We start from the raw sequence: 18,431 nt of genomic DNA, 5'->3' as shown, positions 1-18,431 counted from the left end.
ACGAGCTAAGTTAGCACAGTTATCAACTAGCTAAACTAGCATGATTATCACCGCGCCGACTTCAGCCTCCACCGGAGAACCTGTCCGGGTCGACGTTGCGACCCCGCACTCCTCCATGATCGTCCTGCAACGGCCTGAGTGTTTCTCCGGTGACTCTGGAGATTGTCGGAGCTTCCTAACCATGTGCAGTCTCCACTTCGAGCTGAACTCCACAACCTTTCCCAACGAATGCTCCAGAGTGGCGTAAATCATCTCGCTGCTGAGCGGGCGGGCGGCAGAGTGGGCCACGGCAGAGTGGTGGAACCGGTCGCCCCTCTGCGACTCTGCGGAGCTGTTCACCACGGCGTACCAGCGGACCTTCCAGCGCATCGTCCCGGGAGAGGAAGTGGCGTCTGCTCTTCTCCGTCTCCGCCAAGGGTCCCAGCACGTGAGTGACTACGCTATCCGGTTCCGCACTCTGGCTGCAGAGTGTCGCTGGGAGGGGACCGTCCTCACCCGAGTCTTCCTCAAGGGTCTCTCCCCGCGCCTACGGACCTTGCTCATTCCCCTCGAGCTCCCGGAGGGGCTAGACGAGGTCATCGCCATGGTCACCAGGATTGAGACAAGATTGAGAGGAGGCGCGCAGCCGGTCGTCTTCCCTTCCTCTCCAGCGGCAGCAGCGGTTTCCATTCCACCCCTCAGTTCCCCGCCAGGAGTCCCCGCCGGCGCAGGAGGAGCCTATGCAGCTCGGACGCACTCGTCTCACAGACCAGGAGAAGAGGCGCCGAAAGGATGAGGGGCTCTGCCTCTACTGTGGCGGGGATGGACACCGTGCAGCAACGTGCCCGCTAAAAGACAAGGCTCGCCCCTGAAGAGGGTCGGGGTGAGCCAAACCAGCACGTCCACCAATCCCTCACGCCCCACCATCGCCATTTCCATGGAGGCTGCTGGGAGGGTCTCCCCGGTCCAGGCCTTCATTGACTCTGGGGCCGATGGCAACTTCATTTCCATGGAGCTGGTCAGATCCTTCAACATCCCACTTCAGCCTCTCCCGGTTCACCTCCAAGTTCAGGCCTTGGACGGCCACCTCCTGAACCGGGTGACCCACTCCACACACCCTATTAGACTCTCGTTCCCTGATGGACACACTGAGGAGCTACATCTCCATGTGCTGGCGTGTTCCCCTCACCCCATCATCTTGGGGTTTCCCTGGCTCCAACACCATGAGCCTCACATCCAGTGGTCCCCTCTCTCGGTGGTTGGGTGGGGAAAGGCTTGCAGTCAGAAGTGTCTAACCCCCTCTACTTTGTGCTCTCCCATTAGGTCTAGCGTCTCTCCGGTACCTTCCACCACTTCTGCGGACTTATCATCGGTTCCGTCTATGTACCACGATGTGGGTGAGGTTTTTATTAAGGCCCGTGCCGTAAGTCTTCCTCCTCATCGCTCTTATGATTGCGCTATTGAGTTATTGCCTGGTTACCATCCCCAGCGTGGTCGCCTTTACTCCTTGTCTCGCACAGAAACCGATGCCATGAACCGTTACATCTCGGAATCTCTGGCCGCAGGGATAATCCGCCCTTCTTCATCCCCGGCTGGGGCTGGCTTCTTTTTTGTCGGTAAGAAGGACGGCTCCCTGCGCCCATGCATTGATTATCGCTCTCTTAATGATATTACCGTTAAGAATCGTTACCCCTTACCACTAATGGTTTCAGCGTTTGAGATGCTCAAAGGAGCCACTATTTTTACCAAATTGGACCTATGTAATGCTTACCACTTGGTTAGAATCCACCAAGGGGATGAATGGAAGACCGCTTTTAACACTCACTCTGGCCACTACGAGTATCTGGTAATGCCTTTCGGTCTCACTAACGCCCCTGCCGTATTTCAAAGCCTAGTTAATGACGTCCTGAGAGAATTTCTTAATCGGTTCGTTTTTGTTTATCTTGACGACATTCTAATTTTTTCGCCTGACAAGCAGTCACACCACCAACACGTGCGTCTAGTGTTAAACAAGCTACTAGCTAACCAACTGTTCGTCAAGGCTGAGAAGTGTGAGTTTCATGCTACGACCGTCTCCTTTCTTGGTTATGTAATTAGTCCGGTAGGATAGCCATGGACCCGGCTAAGGTTCAGGCTGTCGCTGACTGGACCTCTCCCGATAACCGAAAGGCACTCCAACGGTTTTTAGGTTTTGCAAACTTCTATCGAAGATTCATTAGAAATTTTAGTTCGATCTGTTCTCCCCTCTGTGTCCTGACCTCTGACTCGCAGCCTTTCCACTGGAGCCCGACCGCCGAGAGAGCATTCCGGGAACTGAAGGAACGGTTTACCTCTGCCCCGATTCTCCGCCAGCCTGATCCCCACCAGCAGTTCCTGGTCGAGGTGGACGCCTCTAGCACAGGGGTCGGGGCCATCCTCTCCCAACGCTCTAGCACAGACGGTAAGGTCCACCCCTGTGCATTCTTCTCCCGCAAACTGAACCAGGCGGAGAGGAACTACGATGTGGGAGACAGAGAGCTGCTGGCCATCAAGGGTGCCTTGGAGGAGTGGCGTCACTGGCTGGAGCGAGTATGTATATATATGGAGTTTGTGGTATGGACAGATCATAAGAACTTGGAATATATACGCACTGCATGACGCCTGAGACCTCGCCAGTCCCGCTGGTCCTTGTTTTTTGCTAGGTTTAATTTTGTTGTGACCTTCCGGCCTGGTACCAAGAACATCAAGGCAGACGCCCTATCTCGGATGTACGACTCGCTGAACTCCGATCAAGCGTCAAGAGACTGTGCTGCCTTCCGACTTGGTGGTCGGGTCCCTGGTCTGGGAGGTCGAGGAGAGGGTCAGGAGGGCTCTGCAGCAGACTCCTCCTCCGGCCTCCTGCCTCACTAACCGCCTGTTTGTGCCTGAAACTCTCCGTAAACAGGTACTGCATTGGTGCCATTCAGCCAGGTGATCCTGTCACCCGGGGCAGCAACGCACCCTGACGCTTATCCGGTGGCGGTTCTGGTGGCCTGGTCTACAGCGGGACGTGTGCGAGTACGTGGCGGCGTGTCCCATCTGTGCTGCCAACAAGCCGTCGACTGCTCAACCCACGGGAAAGCTCCAGCCCCTGCCGGTGCCCGACCGACCATGGTCCCACATCTCGATGGACTTCGTCACCGGGTTCCCGCTGTCTGAAGGCATGACTACTGTCCTCACCATCGTTGACCGCTTCTCAAAGATGGCTCACTTCGTGCCCCTACCCAAGCTTCCCGACGCCAGAGAGACTGCGGAAGCGGTCCTGAACCACGTTTTCCGCCTGCATGGCCTACCAAGGGACATTGTCTCGGATCGGGGCCCCCAGTTTTCTTCCCGGTTCTGGGCAGAGTTCTGTCGCCTCATCGGTGCTCGCCCCAGCCTGTCCTCGGGGTACCACCCCCAGAGCAATGGACAGACCAAACAGGTAAACCAGGACCTAGAGACCTCCCTGCGCTGCCTGGTTTCCCGTTCCCCCTCCGCCTGGGCCAAGGACCTGCCCTGGGTGGAGTACGCCCACAACTCACTGACCTAGGCTTCAACCGGACTTAGCCCGTTCGAGTGTGCCTACGGCTATCAGCCCCCACTCTTCCCGGACCTGGAAGGGGAAGTCCAGGTGCCATCGGCAGCGGCGCTGGTTCAGCGTTGTCGGGACACCTGGGCCAAAGCAAGCCTGAAGCTCCAGAACGCTACCTCGGCTTATAAGACTGCAGCCGACCACCGGCGCTCAGAGACTCCTCCCTACAAAGAGGGAGACCGTGTGTGGTTGTGCACTCAGGACATTAAACTCGATCACCCGTGTCGTAAACTGTCGCCCCGTTACATTGGTCCTTTTTCGATTGTAAAGATTGTTAACCCTGTCTCTGTACGCTTACGTCTACCTAAGACCATGCGCATCCACCCTACGTTTCATGTGTCCAAGTTAAAACCGGCTAAGACCTCCCCTCTGGTTCCGGCTTCCAGGCCTCCCCCTCCTCCCCATGTTATTGAGGGTGGGACTGTGTACACCGTGAAAAAGATAATTGACTCCAGACGCGTGGGCCGAGGATTTCAATTGCTTGTGGACTGGGAGGGTTATGGACCGGAGGAGAGGTCGTGGGTTCCAGGTCGGGACATCCTGGACCCTGGACTCATCGAGCAGTACAAGTCCAGGGTCAAAGATAAGAGTAAAAGGAGCTAGCTCCGACACTCTCTCTTGTTTTGTTTTTTTTGTTTTTTTTTGTTTTGTGTGTCCCTTGCTTTTTGCTCTGTTTTGTTTTCTTGCCTTGTCTGTCTTGTTATTGTCTTGTCCCCCCGTGTCCCCCTCTCTTTGGGCGGCCCGGCTGGCCTAGATCCGCCGGAGGCGGTCCATTGAGAGGGGGGTACTGTCATGAGTCTACTTGTTCCTCCTTGTGTTTCCGGTTTTATTGTGAAATCAGCTCCCTTCTGTGTCTGTGTTAGTCTTACTTCCCCCCTGTCTGAGTTGTAATTGTTCCCAGCTGTGTCTTGTTAGTCCCGCCCCCAGCTGTTGCTGATTGCTCCCCTGTCTACTTAAACCCCCACTCTCTGTCACGTCCTCGTCTTGACGTCATCATCGTATCGGACTCGTATGTTCACGCTAAGTACTCGTACCTCTTTCCTGCCCGTTTTTGTGTTGGACCTGTTCCTGCCCCTTGACACCGAGTTTGCCTTGCCCTCGTTCCTGCCTCTTGTTGCCGAATATTGGTCTGTTGGATTACGTCTTTGCCTTCCCCCTCGGAATTAAAGCAAGTTTCTACAATTAAACTCTGCGCCTGGGTTTCTCCGTTCTGCACCCTGACAATATATTAATCCCTCAAAACATTTTTTTAAAGTTAATTGAAGTGTGAAAAAAACTCATACAAGAATAAAATTGCAGCTTATTTAGCTTAATAAAATTCACAGCCTTTTTTTCTTAGGGATTTTCTTGTCTTTCTTTTTGCTACACGGCCCCTCACAACATTCACAGAATTTAATGTGGCCCTTGAAGAATTTTAATTGCCCACGCCTCGCAGTGATCGCAATAGAATCATATTAATTGTTATCCTTAACTCCACAAATGGGTTGAGAAGCATCTCGTGGTAACATCTTTCACCACCACACGGGCGTAGGAACCTCCTCGTCATCCAACCATTGGTCAATTGTGCCGTAAAAAAAAAAAAAGGGGTAACCATGGATAAAGGAAAAGGATGTGTTTGAGACTTGTTGGTTTGCTAGGTGGAAAGCAAGAGTGATGGGCGGCAGTAGAGAGCAGGGGTCGGGGGCTTCAGTTGAACACCCTGGTTGGTAATATATGCGCCCCTATTGTGGCGGGTCAATGCACCGTTTGTTAATGGGAGGGAGGAGCCGTTGGGCAGCGATGACGGGCAAACTCTTGGAGCTTCCTTAAACCCGGGAGACTTTCAGCATCAACAGGACATCGTTTTAAGGTGCTACGAGGAACTTTCCTTAAACACAGGGTTTCCATGGAAACACCATAGGTGAGGTAGGCATGCTCTATATCATATTGGGTGACCACGGATGCTGACCAAGAGTTCACTCCTAACAACGCCCATCCTTCAGTTACAGTGTATATAATTATCTTTTATCCTAAATTAAGTAAGTGGTAATTAATCTTCCCTTAGATTATTGTTTGAAACTATCCTTGAAATCTGGGATTATTTCAGGTTAAATATCAGGGGTTTTGGTGCTGTGTATAGGGAACGGGGTGTGTTATGGAGGGGAGACCCCTGCCACCACAACGTCACCCTGGAGACTCTGAGAGAATCCGGGGCACAAGAGAATCAGGCAGGTTAACATATTTGGCATTTCCTCTTTTGTTTAAAAAAAAAGTTTAATTACAAGGTGTCCTTCTTAGACCGGACTAGGCCGGGGTTTCTGGAGAGCAGTAGGGGAGGTTGCGAAGTCCAATGCAGCCCTGGACTTTCTAAGCTCCACCAGATCTGACCCTGTGTACCACTTTGATTCTGAGCAAGTGGAGAGCACGAGGACGATGCTACGCCAGTTTTGGGCTCACACCCTCTTGTCAATGCGGGCGAATGAGTACCCCAAAGCCGGCTATAGCTTGGGCCAGCTACTTCACTCTCTGCAGGTAAGAACCAGCAAACTATTCACCACTCATCCAGGAAATGAAAAACATTCTCTCAGGACTTCTACAGCCACAGTAACTGGGTCGAGATGGGCCAACGCTTTATTTACCTACACCTGCTGCATCCCGAGGAGTCGGCTGTTCCCGTCGCTGAAAGTGAGATTGTTTAATATACGCTAACAATGTTGCCTACTAAACACAATGGGGTTCATTATACAAGTGCCTTCTGAGCCCTGGAAAGACCCCAGTAGACTTTGGGGAGTGTGTTCCCCAGTGGGCCGGGGAAACCCTTTTCTCGCAGAAGATTTATGGAGGTTTCTGAGGAGAGTCTGGGCATCAATGCCCGGTTGGTGTTCCCTGCAGATAACACAAGCCGTTAAGATTGATAGATGAATGGATGGATGTTCTTAGGAATTCAAATCCAGAACAAATCTAAAGATTATTTAATGGTATGTTGTCCCTCCAAAGTGTGTGGAAACTTTTAGTGACAATCTGTTCCATATGTAAACTAGTGAAGAAAAGAATCAATCTTAGGGAACTTACAGAAAAGGGTTGGTCTGGGGTTGTTTTCAAGTCAACGATATCTTGCGCACGATGTGACCTTTTCCTTTTCTCAAATCACATGTCTGACTCATTGCAGGAGATACTCCCACTTGCATGGAATGTTTCAGTGTCACGTGTCGAAACAACCTCCACCCACGATTGACAAACCGGCTACAAAGTTCCAGTCTTCTGACCACTGGTTACTTCGGTTCCTCCTCTCCCAAACCGGCAGGTATGTCAGGCAGAGGAAGTTTTTCTAAGACAAATGGGGTAATCAATCAATCTCTAAAGACAATTGCTTTCAGGCAAATGTAGTCACGGAGGGGTTCTGGACAGTAGTAGATCCAAGGGTGCGAAGGGAGGCATCAACAAGGACAGCACCTCGCCGCTCTTCTCCCCTCATCATTACCTCCACAAGCAAGCCGCCGATCTGGCCGAAGAGGCCACAGCTGCAGTACTGAGGGACACATTATTATTATGGACCTTATTTTACTTTTAGAAAAAACATTTAGTTTGTTAAGAAGTTTTACTAGAACTTAACAAGGTTTATATTTTAAATGGTCTCGACTTGTTGTGACGTTACATTAATGACTTTCAATTATAATTAAATGAAAGAAAACAACAAAACATTCGATCAAATCTGTGTAAAAACACAGAACAAATGAATTTGTTTCAAAGTTATTCTGTCGACAAAAGAACAAATAAAACCACCGACTATTGTGTTTGTTTGTCATGATTATTGATGTTGAGAAAAAAAACACAAGAATGAGCTCGAGAAACACACTTTGCAGTTTATTCAAGCGAATGAAGTTTTACTTTGAATCAAAAGCGTTTCTTCTTTTTTTTCTGCTGCCACGTCCCTTTCTAACATCGCCATCTAGCGGTGAAATAAAAGCTTTGTTTTAATTTGCAACTTTGCATTTGTTTTAATTTTAGAAACTTAACTTTTTAACCATTTTAATCTTTGAACATTGTATTTGTTTTAACTTTAGAAACGTAACTTTTTAACCATTTTAATCCTCGAACATTGTATTTGTTTTAACTTTAGAAACATAACATATTTTAACCATTTTAATCCTCGAACATTGTATTTGTTTTAACTTTAGAAACTTAACTTTTTAACCATTTTAATCCTCGAACATTGTATTTGTTTTAACTTTAGAAACATAACATATTTTAACCATTTTAATCCTCGAACATTGTATTTGTTTTAACTTTAGAAACATAACTTTTTAACCATTTTAATCCTCGAACATTGTATTTGTTTTAACTTTAGTAACTTAACTTTTTAACCATTTTAATCCTCAAAAATTGTCAGAAAGTGAAGCAGTCGCAGGTGAACGACGAACGTTTATATTCCCAGGACGTCCTTCTTCACGCCGCAGCCCAACAGTTTGTTCGCCGCCGCCACGCACTGGTCCAGGCTCGGTTCTGGACGAGGAAGAAGAACGACGGTCAGAGGAAGAAAGAGAACCCGTCTGTGGATGATTGATTGACAGGTCGCTCACCGTTCTGCGCCTGCAGCCAGGACGCCGCCTTCATGGACAGCAGCTCCCACTCGTCCGTGGCGTCCGACCTGCATCCGTGGAGCCAGACCAGAGCCAGGACGGTGGCCCACACCTCAGGGGTCACCTGAGCAGAACCAGAGGTCACCCGAGCAGAACATCAACCGCTAGAAACACCGTCTTTTTCCCGTTTGGTTTGCTAGTTAAGAATAAGTGCAGCACCATATTGGAAACATGTGCGATATTCGATATTAATGCGATATTTTTTCATTCACCTAAAAATGTAGCCATGAGTACGGTAGTGTAGGTTCGGGGGCTTTAAAAAAGGAAAACGATGAGATATTTCCCTTTTGTTTATTTCTGCGCTTCGGTGTCGACATGATGGTAGAAAAATATAACTTACAACGCTCAGTCTTGCAGGACTTGCATCGGTTTCCCGCCAAACTGAGCGACATCAGAGAGGAGCCGCCGGCGCGTCGTGATATCACCAAATCAATAGTAAATCCACCTCCTTGTACACGCACACATAACACTTTATAAATGAAGCTAACAACTTAGCTTGTTAGCATACGGTGAAGACGCACACATAACACTTTATAAATGACGCTAACAACTTAGCTCGTTAGCATACGGTGAAGCGTCATTTATTAAAACTTTATAAATGATGCTAACAACGTAGCTCGTTAGCATACGGTGAAGACAGGCACATAACACTTTATAAATGACGTCAACAACTTAGCTCGTTATCATACGGTGAAGACGGACAGGTTTGTTTGGAAGTTCACGATCTCATAAGAAAACAACTGAGACGAGATGAAAAGTTCTTACGATATGTTGCTTTAACAAAGGAGGTTGAAAGAGACGAGTGACTGGATCACTAGTGTTTGACTAGATCATAAGTTAGTATTACTTCACTTTATATACTGAGCCAAGTCAAGAAGCGTAGCCATAGCAACCGAGTCTAGCAAGCTGTGACAACAAGACATAGAATAATAATATCCAGGGTCACAAGGCGCTTTGACAGTCAAATACTGATGGGAGTAGGCTGCAACGCATGGCATCAGGAGCAATCAGGGTAAAGTGTCTTGCTCGGGGGTCACATGCCACAAGCTTGTCCAGAGCTGGGATTGAACCCACAACCTCTCAGAGCGCAAGCAACCACTCTACCATCTGAGCTACGACACCCTAGAACATATGTGTCAAACTCAAGGCCCGCGGGCCAAATGTGGCCCGCCATGTGATTTAATGTGGCCCGCCTGCCTTACCTTATATATCTTATTTAGTGCACCACATGCAAGGCTGTGTGCAGCCATTTTTATTTAATTGTAAAATACTACATTACACATGTTTTTAGCAGCTCACAATTGTTGGTTTTACAGTAGTTATGCCCCCTCTCAAGTAATAAATTCAAAGTCATTTAACATTAAGGAGTAGTTACATTTATTTTACATTAGCTTACATTTAGTTACATTTATGAGTTACATCTGGCCCTTTGAGGGGAGCCATTATGATGATGTGGCCCCTGGTGAAAACCAGTTTGACACCCCTGCCCTAGAAGTACAAACTGACAACTTTACACAACGTGACACCGATTGGTCGAAGTGCACTTTTGAGAAATGCTAGATTTATACGATAATATTTTTTTAATTATTGCACGTGCCGAAAACAGGTCAAGTTAAAAACTCTTCCCAAGTTAATTCAATCAAATGATTTAATTTTTGCACAATAATGTTGAAAAAAAGAACAAATAAAAAAAAAGTTGTTTCATTTTTTTTCATTCATTTTCAATCAGTGCAATGATCTGCCTTTTGTTCGGTTTTTTGGTTCAAATTAAATTCAGGAAATATTTTTTTGTTTCCAACGATACACCCGACGATCTCTCACGGCACACACTAGTGCTACACAAACGACATTTTTCTCAAAGCCACACTATAAAGACGTTTGTGTCTGGCTCCCTCCACTGTCAGAGTAGAGTAACTACATTGTCTTGAAAACGTAAGCGTCTCCAGCTTTTGCCACTACAGGCATATGCTTCTCATTACTGGGGTCCAGCCAGTTTTAAATAATGCTCAAGAGATCCATGACAGCAAGGCATTTCAAAATAAAACGTTCCATTTTGTAAAGTTTTGGTAATAAAGTGATAAAAATGAGAAGATTTCTGGAAGTGAAGAGAAAATCAACCTGAATCTAATAAACGACATAAAACTACGTTCACGAACAATTTAAAATACTCATCATTTTTTCAGAGTAATCTGTTCTTTCAAGAGTTATAGACAAAAATGTTTGTTCATTTTAATGTAGCGACTGGAGCTCAGTGGTCTTCGTCTTCATCTTCGACCAAAAAGACACTTAAAAAAACATCCAAAAACTGCTCGTCTGTAACGTCTTCTGTCGACGCCTCGAAGCGACTAAAACTTCAAGTTTGAGTCTCTCAGCCTGACGTCTCTCCTCGTTCAAACCCGTTGCAAGTGTCAGTGACGGTCCGGAAGCTTCTGCCCAAAACAATATTCAAAAATCTCGACATTCCTTCAACTATTTTTCTCTCAAAAAGAGAAGAAGAAGAATCGATGTATTCGATGTATTCGAGTCCATTCATTCTCTTCTGACGCCTAACAATCACCAGGATGGTAAAAACTCACCTTTTCAGGTTTTGGTTTTTCCACCTCGGAGACGGACTTTGAGAAGACGGATGCCAGAGCCGGGTCCAGCTCCCAGCAGCCCGACGCCTTCTGGAGGGTCACCAGCTGCATCAGGGGGTCCGTGGGAGCCACTGGACTGGAGCTTGGTTCTGAGGACGTTTATTGATGTGTCGTTGAAAGTTAACACGACATCTACACAAACTGATGGATGAGTGTGTCCTTGAGAGTCTGATACGAGATCATGGTCAGTTTTCATTTGAATACACATTTCAGTAGTTTAGGTCAGTTGTGTAGTGTGTGCGCCCCCCTGAGGGACCGCGGTGTAATGACATGTCTGTGGGGAAACTATAAAGAAAATCAAAGTGTCTTTAAACGCAGTTTTTTTCTTTGGAGCAAAAAGTTAAAACACTTAAAACAAAACAAAATAAACAAATTTCATATTTTTTCTACAAATCACATCCATGTCATTCGAGATGTGCAACATATTTTTAACTTTCTTAAGTATTTTGTCTCAGATATTTTGTGTAACTTTTGTGAAACTTAAAGTAAATGTAGAAAATATATCATCATATTTAGAGAAATATGTTTTTCCATCAGTTTATTTTACACAAAAGGTTTATAAATATGTATTTCCACAGCAAGGTTCATTTTATGTTGATATTTATTTATCTACTATTCTTACTGGCTTTGTTTTTTTTTAAAGTTTTTACATCATATTTTACAACAATCTTATGGGGTCCCGGGTTGGGGGGGCGGCTGGAGTCTATTCCAAATTTTGGGACACCCTGGACATGCTTCCGTCTGACACAAAGACAGACAACCATTCTGGTTCTGTTGTTACCCGACGTCGCTCTGACGACTTGCACTGAATTAACATTTATTTAACACAAAATCCTGTTTTAATTCAAACACACTTTTGTTGGAGGTGCAGCGTTAGTTTATAGAATTGATGACAGGCTGATGTTTTTTTTTTTAATCTAAACTCAATGTTGATGGAGTCAGAACACACAAGTTTAACGCATCAATTAAAAAAAATAAATAAAAAAACCCCCCGACAAATCAACAGTTTTGATGGCTGTCAAAGCGCTTTGTGACCCTGGTCTAGAAAGGCGCTATATAAATAGAGATTATTATTATTATTATTATTATTATTATTATTATGTCCAGTGTGTCCACCAATGTTCTACGAGACTCACAAGCCACTGATCGTCTCTGTTAAAGTGTTCGTGTTATAAGTAAGTAAGTTATATTAGTAGAGCTTTTCCAGACCAGGGTCACAAAGCGCCTAAACAATCGAAAAAATACCCGATAAAATATATACTTAAAAGATCAAGATAACACCGAGACCAACACAAGAGTCTCAGAGAATCAAGGAAAAGCACAAATAAAAGTGTCCCTGGTGTTGTCTCTGGGTCTGGTTATACTCTTGACCCACAAGCCCGGGCTGGACCTGCGTATCATTCAAGTTATAAAGGGTCACTTACCAGGCGCCGGACAGCTCATGGCACACTTCGTCATTATTGGACCTCCCATAGCTTTGGAAGACACAAGAGAAGTTATGAGAGCTCGAAAGAAAGTGTCACAGTTAAAAGCAGAAAGTATGTTGAATAAAGCAGTGAAATTGAGTGAAACACAAACTCTATAGGATTTATTTTTAACTCTTTCTGTCATCATTAAACCAGTCTGCTGTGCTTGAAAGGTTAGGAACCTCTGGTATAAACCATGGATCATCTGGACTATTGCAACCGTTTGTTTTCATGTCTTAACCAGAAGGATCTGTGTCGTCTGCAGTGGTTGCTGTTCATTCTGATCAATCAATGATCGTTGAAATGTAGTTCTTCGACAAAAGAAGGAAAAATGATCGAAAAAAGTACAGTCTTGTTTAACATTTAAAATGACGTCTGAATAATTGTAAAAAAAATACTTTATACGTTTTTCTAACAACTGTATAAAGGCATTACGTATTAAAGGCATACCTGCTTTAGACTTTTTTCCCCCCCCATCTTGAGTTGACTAAAAAGACCTTTACCTTTCTTCTTTGGGGCGGAGGCAGGAGATGCTGCCAGAACAAGAGTTGTTGTCGTTGTGTAAATATTTCATCTTATTTGAACAGAGACATCGTAACAGAGAGACTATGTTTGGTTCAAACCCTAGACTCACTTTTTTCTTAGGTCCAGATAGTGTTTGAATTGTGATTAAATCACATTTTTCTTGTAAATTTACGACGTAATTGACACCACGCGGTCCCTGAAAGCACCTTTATGACGGCACCAATACATAACTGAATAACTTGATTTACAACTTCTTTTAATCGTCATCATGTCGAAGCACCGATGTCGATGGGATCGTTCACTTCACGATCATCACTTCATGAGCAGCACGAACACCTCAGTGCTGTGTCTCAAATCACATCCTTCTCTTAGTGCACTGGTTAGTATGCATCAGGATAGTGTACGTACTAACTAGTAACTAGTTCTCCACAGGTAGTATGTCTCAAATCAAACTCTGCTGCTACGCACTAGCAGGAAATGACGCGACAGCTTCTTCTTCTACTACTATTTAAGGATGATTTCAACCAGCTGTAGGAACACTATCGCCACCTGCTGGCAGCACGTTTGGTTTCAAGAAATATGAGAAATATTGGCCAAATATTTACGACGGTATCAGCAGCGAAGACGTGTCGTCCTCCTACTGCTGCTGAAAATATACCTGTAAGTATATGTATATATATATATATATATATATATATATATATATATGACGTAACTTCCATTTACAACGTCAACGTCAATAAGATGGAGTCGTTTAGTGTAGAAAGTGTCCATCGATCCATACTCAGTTTTTTGGGCATTTTAGTGACTTAGTGAATCTAGTGTGTATGGAGCACTACATTTACATACTAAGAATTGAGACGCACTTATGCACTAAAAATACTAACTTTAAGTACGCAAGTATGCGATTTGAGACACAGCTCTCGTCACTTACTTGACAAGGATTTATTTGGGATTTCTAATAGTTTCCAATTTCGTTCTACTCCAGATACCGAAACGCCAAATCAGCAGTTTCTTTTGACAGCTGTAGGACCCGATGGGTGGGACTCATGACAAAGAAAGCAGCCCATTGGTTCATTTTCTTACTAGTAGGATTCTAATCCAATCAAACTGGACCATTTTCTGGGTCTGTGTATTGTCAATAAAGTTATATTGAAGTCATAGTTGAGCAAAACTTCACTCATTTTCTACTCTCATGTCGTCTAATGTTGGGATTATTTTCAGAATAATCTGTTCTTTTTAGAGTTATAGACGAAAATGTTTGTTCATTTTAATGTAGCGACTGGAGCTCAGTTGTCTTTGTCTTCATCTTCGTCCAAAAAGACACTTAAAAACATCCAAATACCTCCATATACGTACCTCTCCTCTGTAACGTTACTCTTGGATTGAAGCTCCACATGAAAAAAAATTGTTCCGGGAAAACTGAAATAATTTTACATTGCAAGCTTGTTTGTAGCAGAAGTGATTAGTCTCTCAGTTCCTGCCGGAAGTCTTTGCTCATTCAAACACATTGCAAATGTCAGCGCTCATGTCCAAGTATGTATGTTCAATCCAAGATGGACGTTATAGACGAGCAGTATATGGAGGTATTTGGATGTTTTTAAGTGTCTTTTTGGACGAAGATGAAGACGAAGACAACTGAGCTCCAGTCGCTACATTAAAATGAACAAACATTTTTGTCTATAACTAAAAAAAAACACATCACTCTGAAAATAATCCAACATTAGTTGACATGAGGGTATACAATGAGAGAAATTTGAATTTTGGTTGAACTATCACTCTGACAGAATGGCGTAGCAAAAGCAGACAAAAATATGTTGTATTTTACAAGAATATTGCGATTGAATGAAGCGATGACAAGCGTAGTATCATCGGTCTCTGGACGGAAAAGACGTTTTGAAATGCGAGAAATACACGTCTGCGCTAAACTGAGACATGTTGCTGCTTTTTTTGTGAAGAAACTTGCATTAATGTAGTAAATAATGTTTGTTTTTTTGGTTGAGGGATGTGGGGGAGTTTGTTGTTACTCACACATTGTCAGATTACCTGTGGAACAGAGAAGACAATGTTTAATGACAAGTCTTTCTTGTAAAAGAAAACAAATGCAGTTGTTGTATCCCTCATGTTATCTCAGGGTCAAGCTGACCCGATGGCCCGAAAACAAATGTAGTTGTCTTATCCCTTGTGTTGCCTCTGGGTCAAGGTGACCCGGTGGCCCGAAAACAAGTGTAGTCGTCTTATCCCTTGTGTTGCCTCAGGGTCAAGGGGACCCGATGGCCTGAAAACAAATGTAGTTGTCTTATCCCTTGTGTTGCCTCTGGGTCCAGGTGACCCGATGGCCTGAAAACAAATGTAGTTGTCTTATCCCTTGTGTTGCCTCTGGGTCAAGGTGACCCGATGGCCCGAAAACAAATGTCGTTGTTGTATCCCTCGTGTTGCCTCTGGGTCAAGGTGACCCGATGGCCCGAAAACAAATGTCGTTGTTGTATCCCTCGTGTTGCCTCTGGGTCAAGGTGACCCGAAGGCCTGAAAACAAATGTGCTTGTGGTATCCCTTGTGTTGTCTCTGGGTCTGGTTATACTCTTGACCCACGAGCCCAGGCTGGACCTGTGTATCATTCAAGTTATAAAGGGTCACTTACGAGGCTCCAGACAGTTCATGGAACACATCGTCCTTGAACGTCCCATCACTTTGGAAGACAGAAGAGAAGTTATGAGAGCTCGAAAGAAAGTGTCACAGATAAAAGCAGAAAGTAAGCAGTGAAATTGAGTGAAACACAAACTCTAGGATTTATTTTTGACTCTTTCTGTCATCATTTAACCAGTCTGCTGAGCAGTACAAAATGTTATTTTGATGTAATCAAACCCCAACCCTGACCCATGTTAAGGCCATAATTCAAATATGTCAAATTTAATGAAATAAATAAGGATGATTGACATGAACGTACTCTCGAACGTCTTCACTTTGTCGAAAGACTGAGCGTCTCTGGAAGTCCACTAAACTTGAGGTGCATAGACTTCACCTCAGGGATCTGATGACTTCTTACAATGAGATGGTAGAAATTGCTAGATCTAATTACATCAGAAAATTGGTAGCAGCAAATAGGAAAAACCCCAAAGTTTTATTTGACACGATTAATTCTCTCGTGTCTCCTGCTCCTCAAATCACGCCTGTCTTCTGTGAAGCTGACAGCAATGCATTGTTGAGATTTTTCATTGACAAAATTAAATTGATCAAAGAGAAAATCTCTCCCCCTTTGTTTGGAACCCCTACTGTCTCTGAGCCCCTCTCCTCCTCTTGGTCTTCCTTCACTGCTGTATCTTTGGGTGATATTTCGGCACTAGTGAACAAGATGACACCCTCCTCTTGCTCAGATGACGTCCTTCCTTGTAGGCTTTTTATCAAAGTATTTGATGTTATTGGCCCCTGGGTTACCAATATGGTGAACCTCTCCCTTTCCACAGGGCTTTTTCCCAATGCATTTAAACATGCCATTGTGGAGCCTCTGCTCAAAAAACCAGGCTTAGACCCAACTGACCTCAGTAATTTCAGGCCTATTTCTAAGCTCCCTTTCTTGTCCAAGATCTTGGAGAAGGTTGTGTCTGAGCAGCTGTCTTTGTTCCTGGATCAGAGCGACATCCATGAGAAGTTTCAGTCTGGCTTCCGTAAACATCACTCTACGGAGACAGCTTTATTGAAAGTGTCCAGTGACATCATGATGTCGGCTGACTCTGGTAAAACACAGTTGATCACCAGATCCTGCTGAGAAGACTGAGGGATGAAGTGGGACTGTCTGGGTCTGTGTTAGAATGGTTCTCATCTTACCTTTCTGGGCGCAGTTTTAGTGTATCTGCCAATCAAATGAGGTCTGAATCGGCAGATCTGTTGTCTGGAGTCCCTCAAGGTTCTGTTCTGGGTCCTTTATTGTTTTTGCTGTACTTGATTCCCCTCGGTAAAATCATTCAGAGATTTCCAGATGTTTCTTATCACATTTTTGCTGATGACATCCAGCTCTACTGCTCTTTTGATCCAACTGAGCCCCAAAGGCTGAACAGCTTAGTCAATTGTTGCTAGAAATCAAACAATGGCTGAGTGAAAACACTCTACAGCTAAATGTGGACAAAACTGAAACTCTGGTGATTGCTCCTGATGATAAGGTTCCAGGGTTGAGTCAGTACTTGGGTGACTTAGGTCAGTCTGTCAAACTGAGCCTGAGAAACCTGGGTGTTGTATTTGATAAAGACATGTCTCTTGTTCGACACTGCAGAAAACTGACCAGAAACTGTTTCCTTCAACTGAGAAAAATCTCTAAACTTAGGAAAATGTTGTAACAGTTTGTTTTCATGTCTTAACAAGAAGGAGCTGTCTCGCCTGCAGTTGATTCAGAACTCTGCAGCGAGAATTCTAACCCGCTCTAGTAGAAGAACTCACATTTCTCCGATCCTTAAAACTCTTCACTGGCTTCCAGTTTCTTTCAGGATCAACTTTAAAATTCTGGTTCTTACTTTCAGAGCTATTCATTGTCAGGCTCCTCCTTACATCACTGATCTGATCCAGCCTTACACCCCAGCTCGGGCTGGTCTGTGGATCAGAATCTACTTATGGTTCCTCGCACACGGCTCAGGACCAGAAGAGAGAAATCTTTTCAGGCTGTTGCTCCTAAGCTTTGGAACAATCTTCCTCTCTCTTTGCACTTGATGGAGTCTACTGACTCCTTTAAGAAACATCTTAAGACCTTTCTATTTGTTCAGGCTTTTCCTTGATTTTCTGGAACTCCTGTGTTGTTCTCAGTATTATCTTGATCTTTAAAGTATATACTTTTTTGAGTATTGTTTTGATTGTTTAAGCGCTTTGTGACCCTGGTCTAGAAAAGCGCTATATAAATAAATATTACATACGTACTTACTTACTCTTCTCTTCCCTCTCTCTGTTTTTTGGGTTATTTCGCTTTCACATCATCTCTAATACTTTGACAACACCATGTATTTCAGTGACTAACTCATATAATTACCAGTTTATCGCTCTAGTGCTACTCAAGTGAGTTGTAAAACTTACAGTGAGCGGTCGGGATATTCCTCTTCAACAGAGGACCCTTGACGGCTTCATTGCTGCCTTTGTTGACAGCGATGAAAGAGGTGAAGGAGCTGCTCACTCCTGATTGGACGCTGAGATCCACCACCTCGGATTTCACCTCGTCCGTCTTCCTGTTTTCCCGCGACTCCAGGGATCGGATGAGGGTCCGAGCAGCCAGTCTGTGGACGGTCAGTCTGCGGGCGGGATGAAGGGACGACATCAGTCGTGGCTGTGGACGAGAACCGAGGTCCGGACTCACCCCGTGTCGTCTGTGGGCCGAAGACTGAAGCGGAGTTGGTTCTGAGTGGGTTGACCCGCGAGTTTGTACTTCACCGTCACTCCTCCCTCTGCTACCTTTGAAGGCTGTGGTTGGAGTACGAGTTACAATCTATAGAAATATCTGCTATGTTCAAGTTTTTCTTTAAAAAGAAGAAACAATGTTTGTCTTCATTATCATTCAAGGTTCCTACATCTTATAGAAAACTTAATTTGTAATGCCATTTAAAAAAAAATCAATTGAAGACAAAGACCAAATGATTAC

At 44.7% G+C, this 18,431-nt stretch overlaps 1 protein-coding gene across 1 annotated transcript in view; it reads right to left on the bottom strand.

Moving 5' to 3' along the window:
* Window positions 1-7,399: 7,399 nt before the first annotated feature.
* The window catches only part of LOC148074676 (von Willebrand factor A domain-containing protein 5A-like), a 29,273-nt gene continuing 18,241 nt past the window's right edge, over window positions 7,400-18,431 (bottom strand). Inside the window, exons 14-21 of the mRNA XM_087796100.1 lie at window positions 18,150-18,253; window positions 17,873-18,084; window positions 15,459-15,506; window positions 14,849-14,863; window positions 12,251-12,301; window positions 10,767-10,915; window positions 8,131-8,254; window positions 7,400-8,053 (exon numbers count right to left, since the gene is read on the bottom strand). Of these exons, the coding sequence (XP_087652226.1) occupies window positions 7,974-8,053; window positions 8,131-8,254; window positions 10,767-10,915; window positions 12,251-12,301; window positions 14,849-14,863; window positions 15,459-15,506; window positions 17,873-18,084; window positions 18,150-18,253 (783 nt within the window). The 3' untranslated portion in view covers window positions 7,400-7,973. The remainder of the gene's footprint in view (window positions 8,054-8,130; window positions 8,255-10,766; window positions 10,916-12,250; window positions 12,302-14,848; window positions 14,864-15,458; window positions 15,507-17,872; window positions 18,085-18,149; window positions 18,254-18,431) is intronic.

This window comes from Callionymus lyra, chromosome 7, assembly GCF_982586985.1.
Source record: "Callionymus lyra chromosome 7, fCalLyr1.hap1.1, whole genome shotgun sequence".
NCBI classification, from domain to species: domain Eukaryota; kingdom Metazoa; phylum Chordata; class Actinopteri; order Syngnathiformes; family Callionymidae; genus Callionymus; species Callionymus lyra.
Note: the sequence above shows the minus strand (reverse complement) of the source record. Positions and strands in the feature narration are given on the sequence as shown.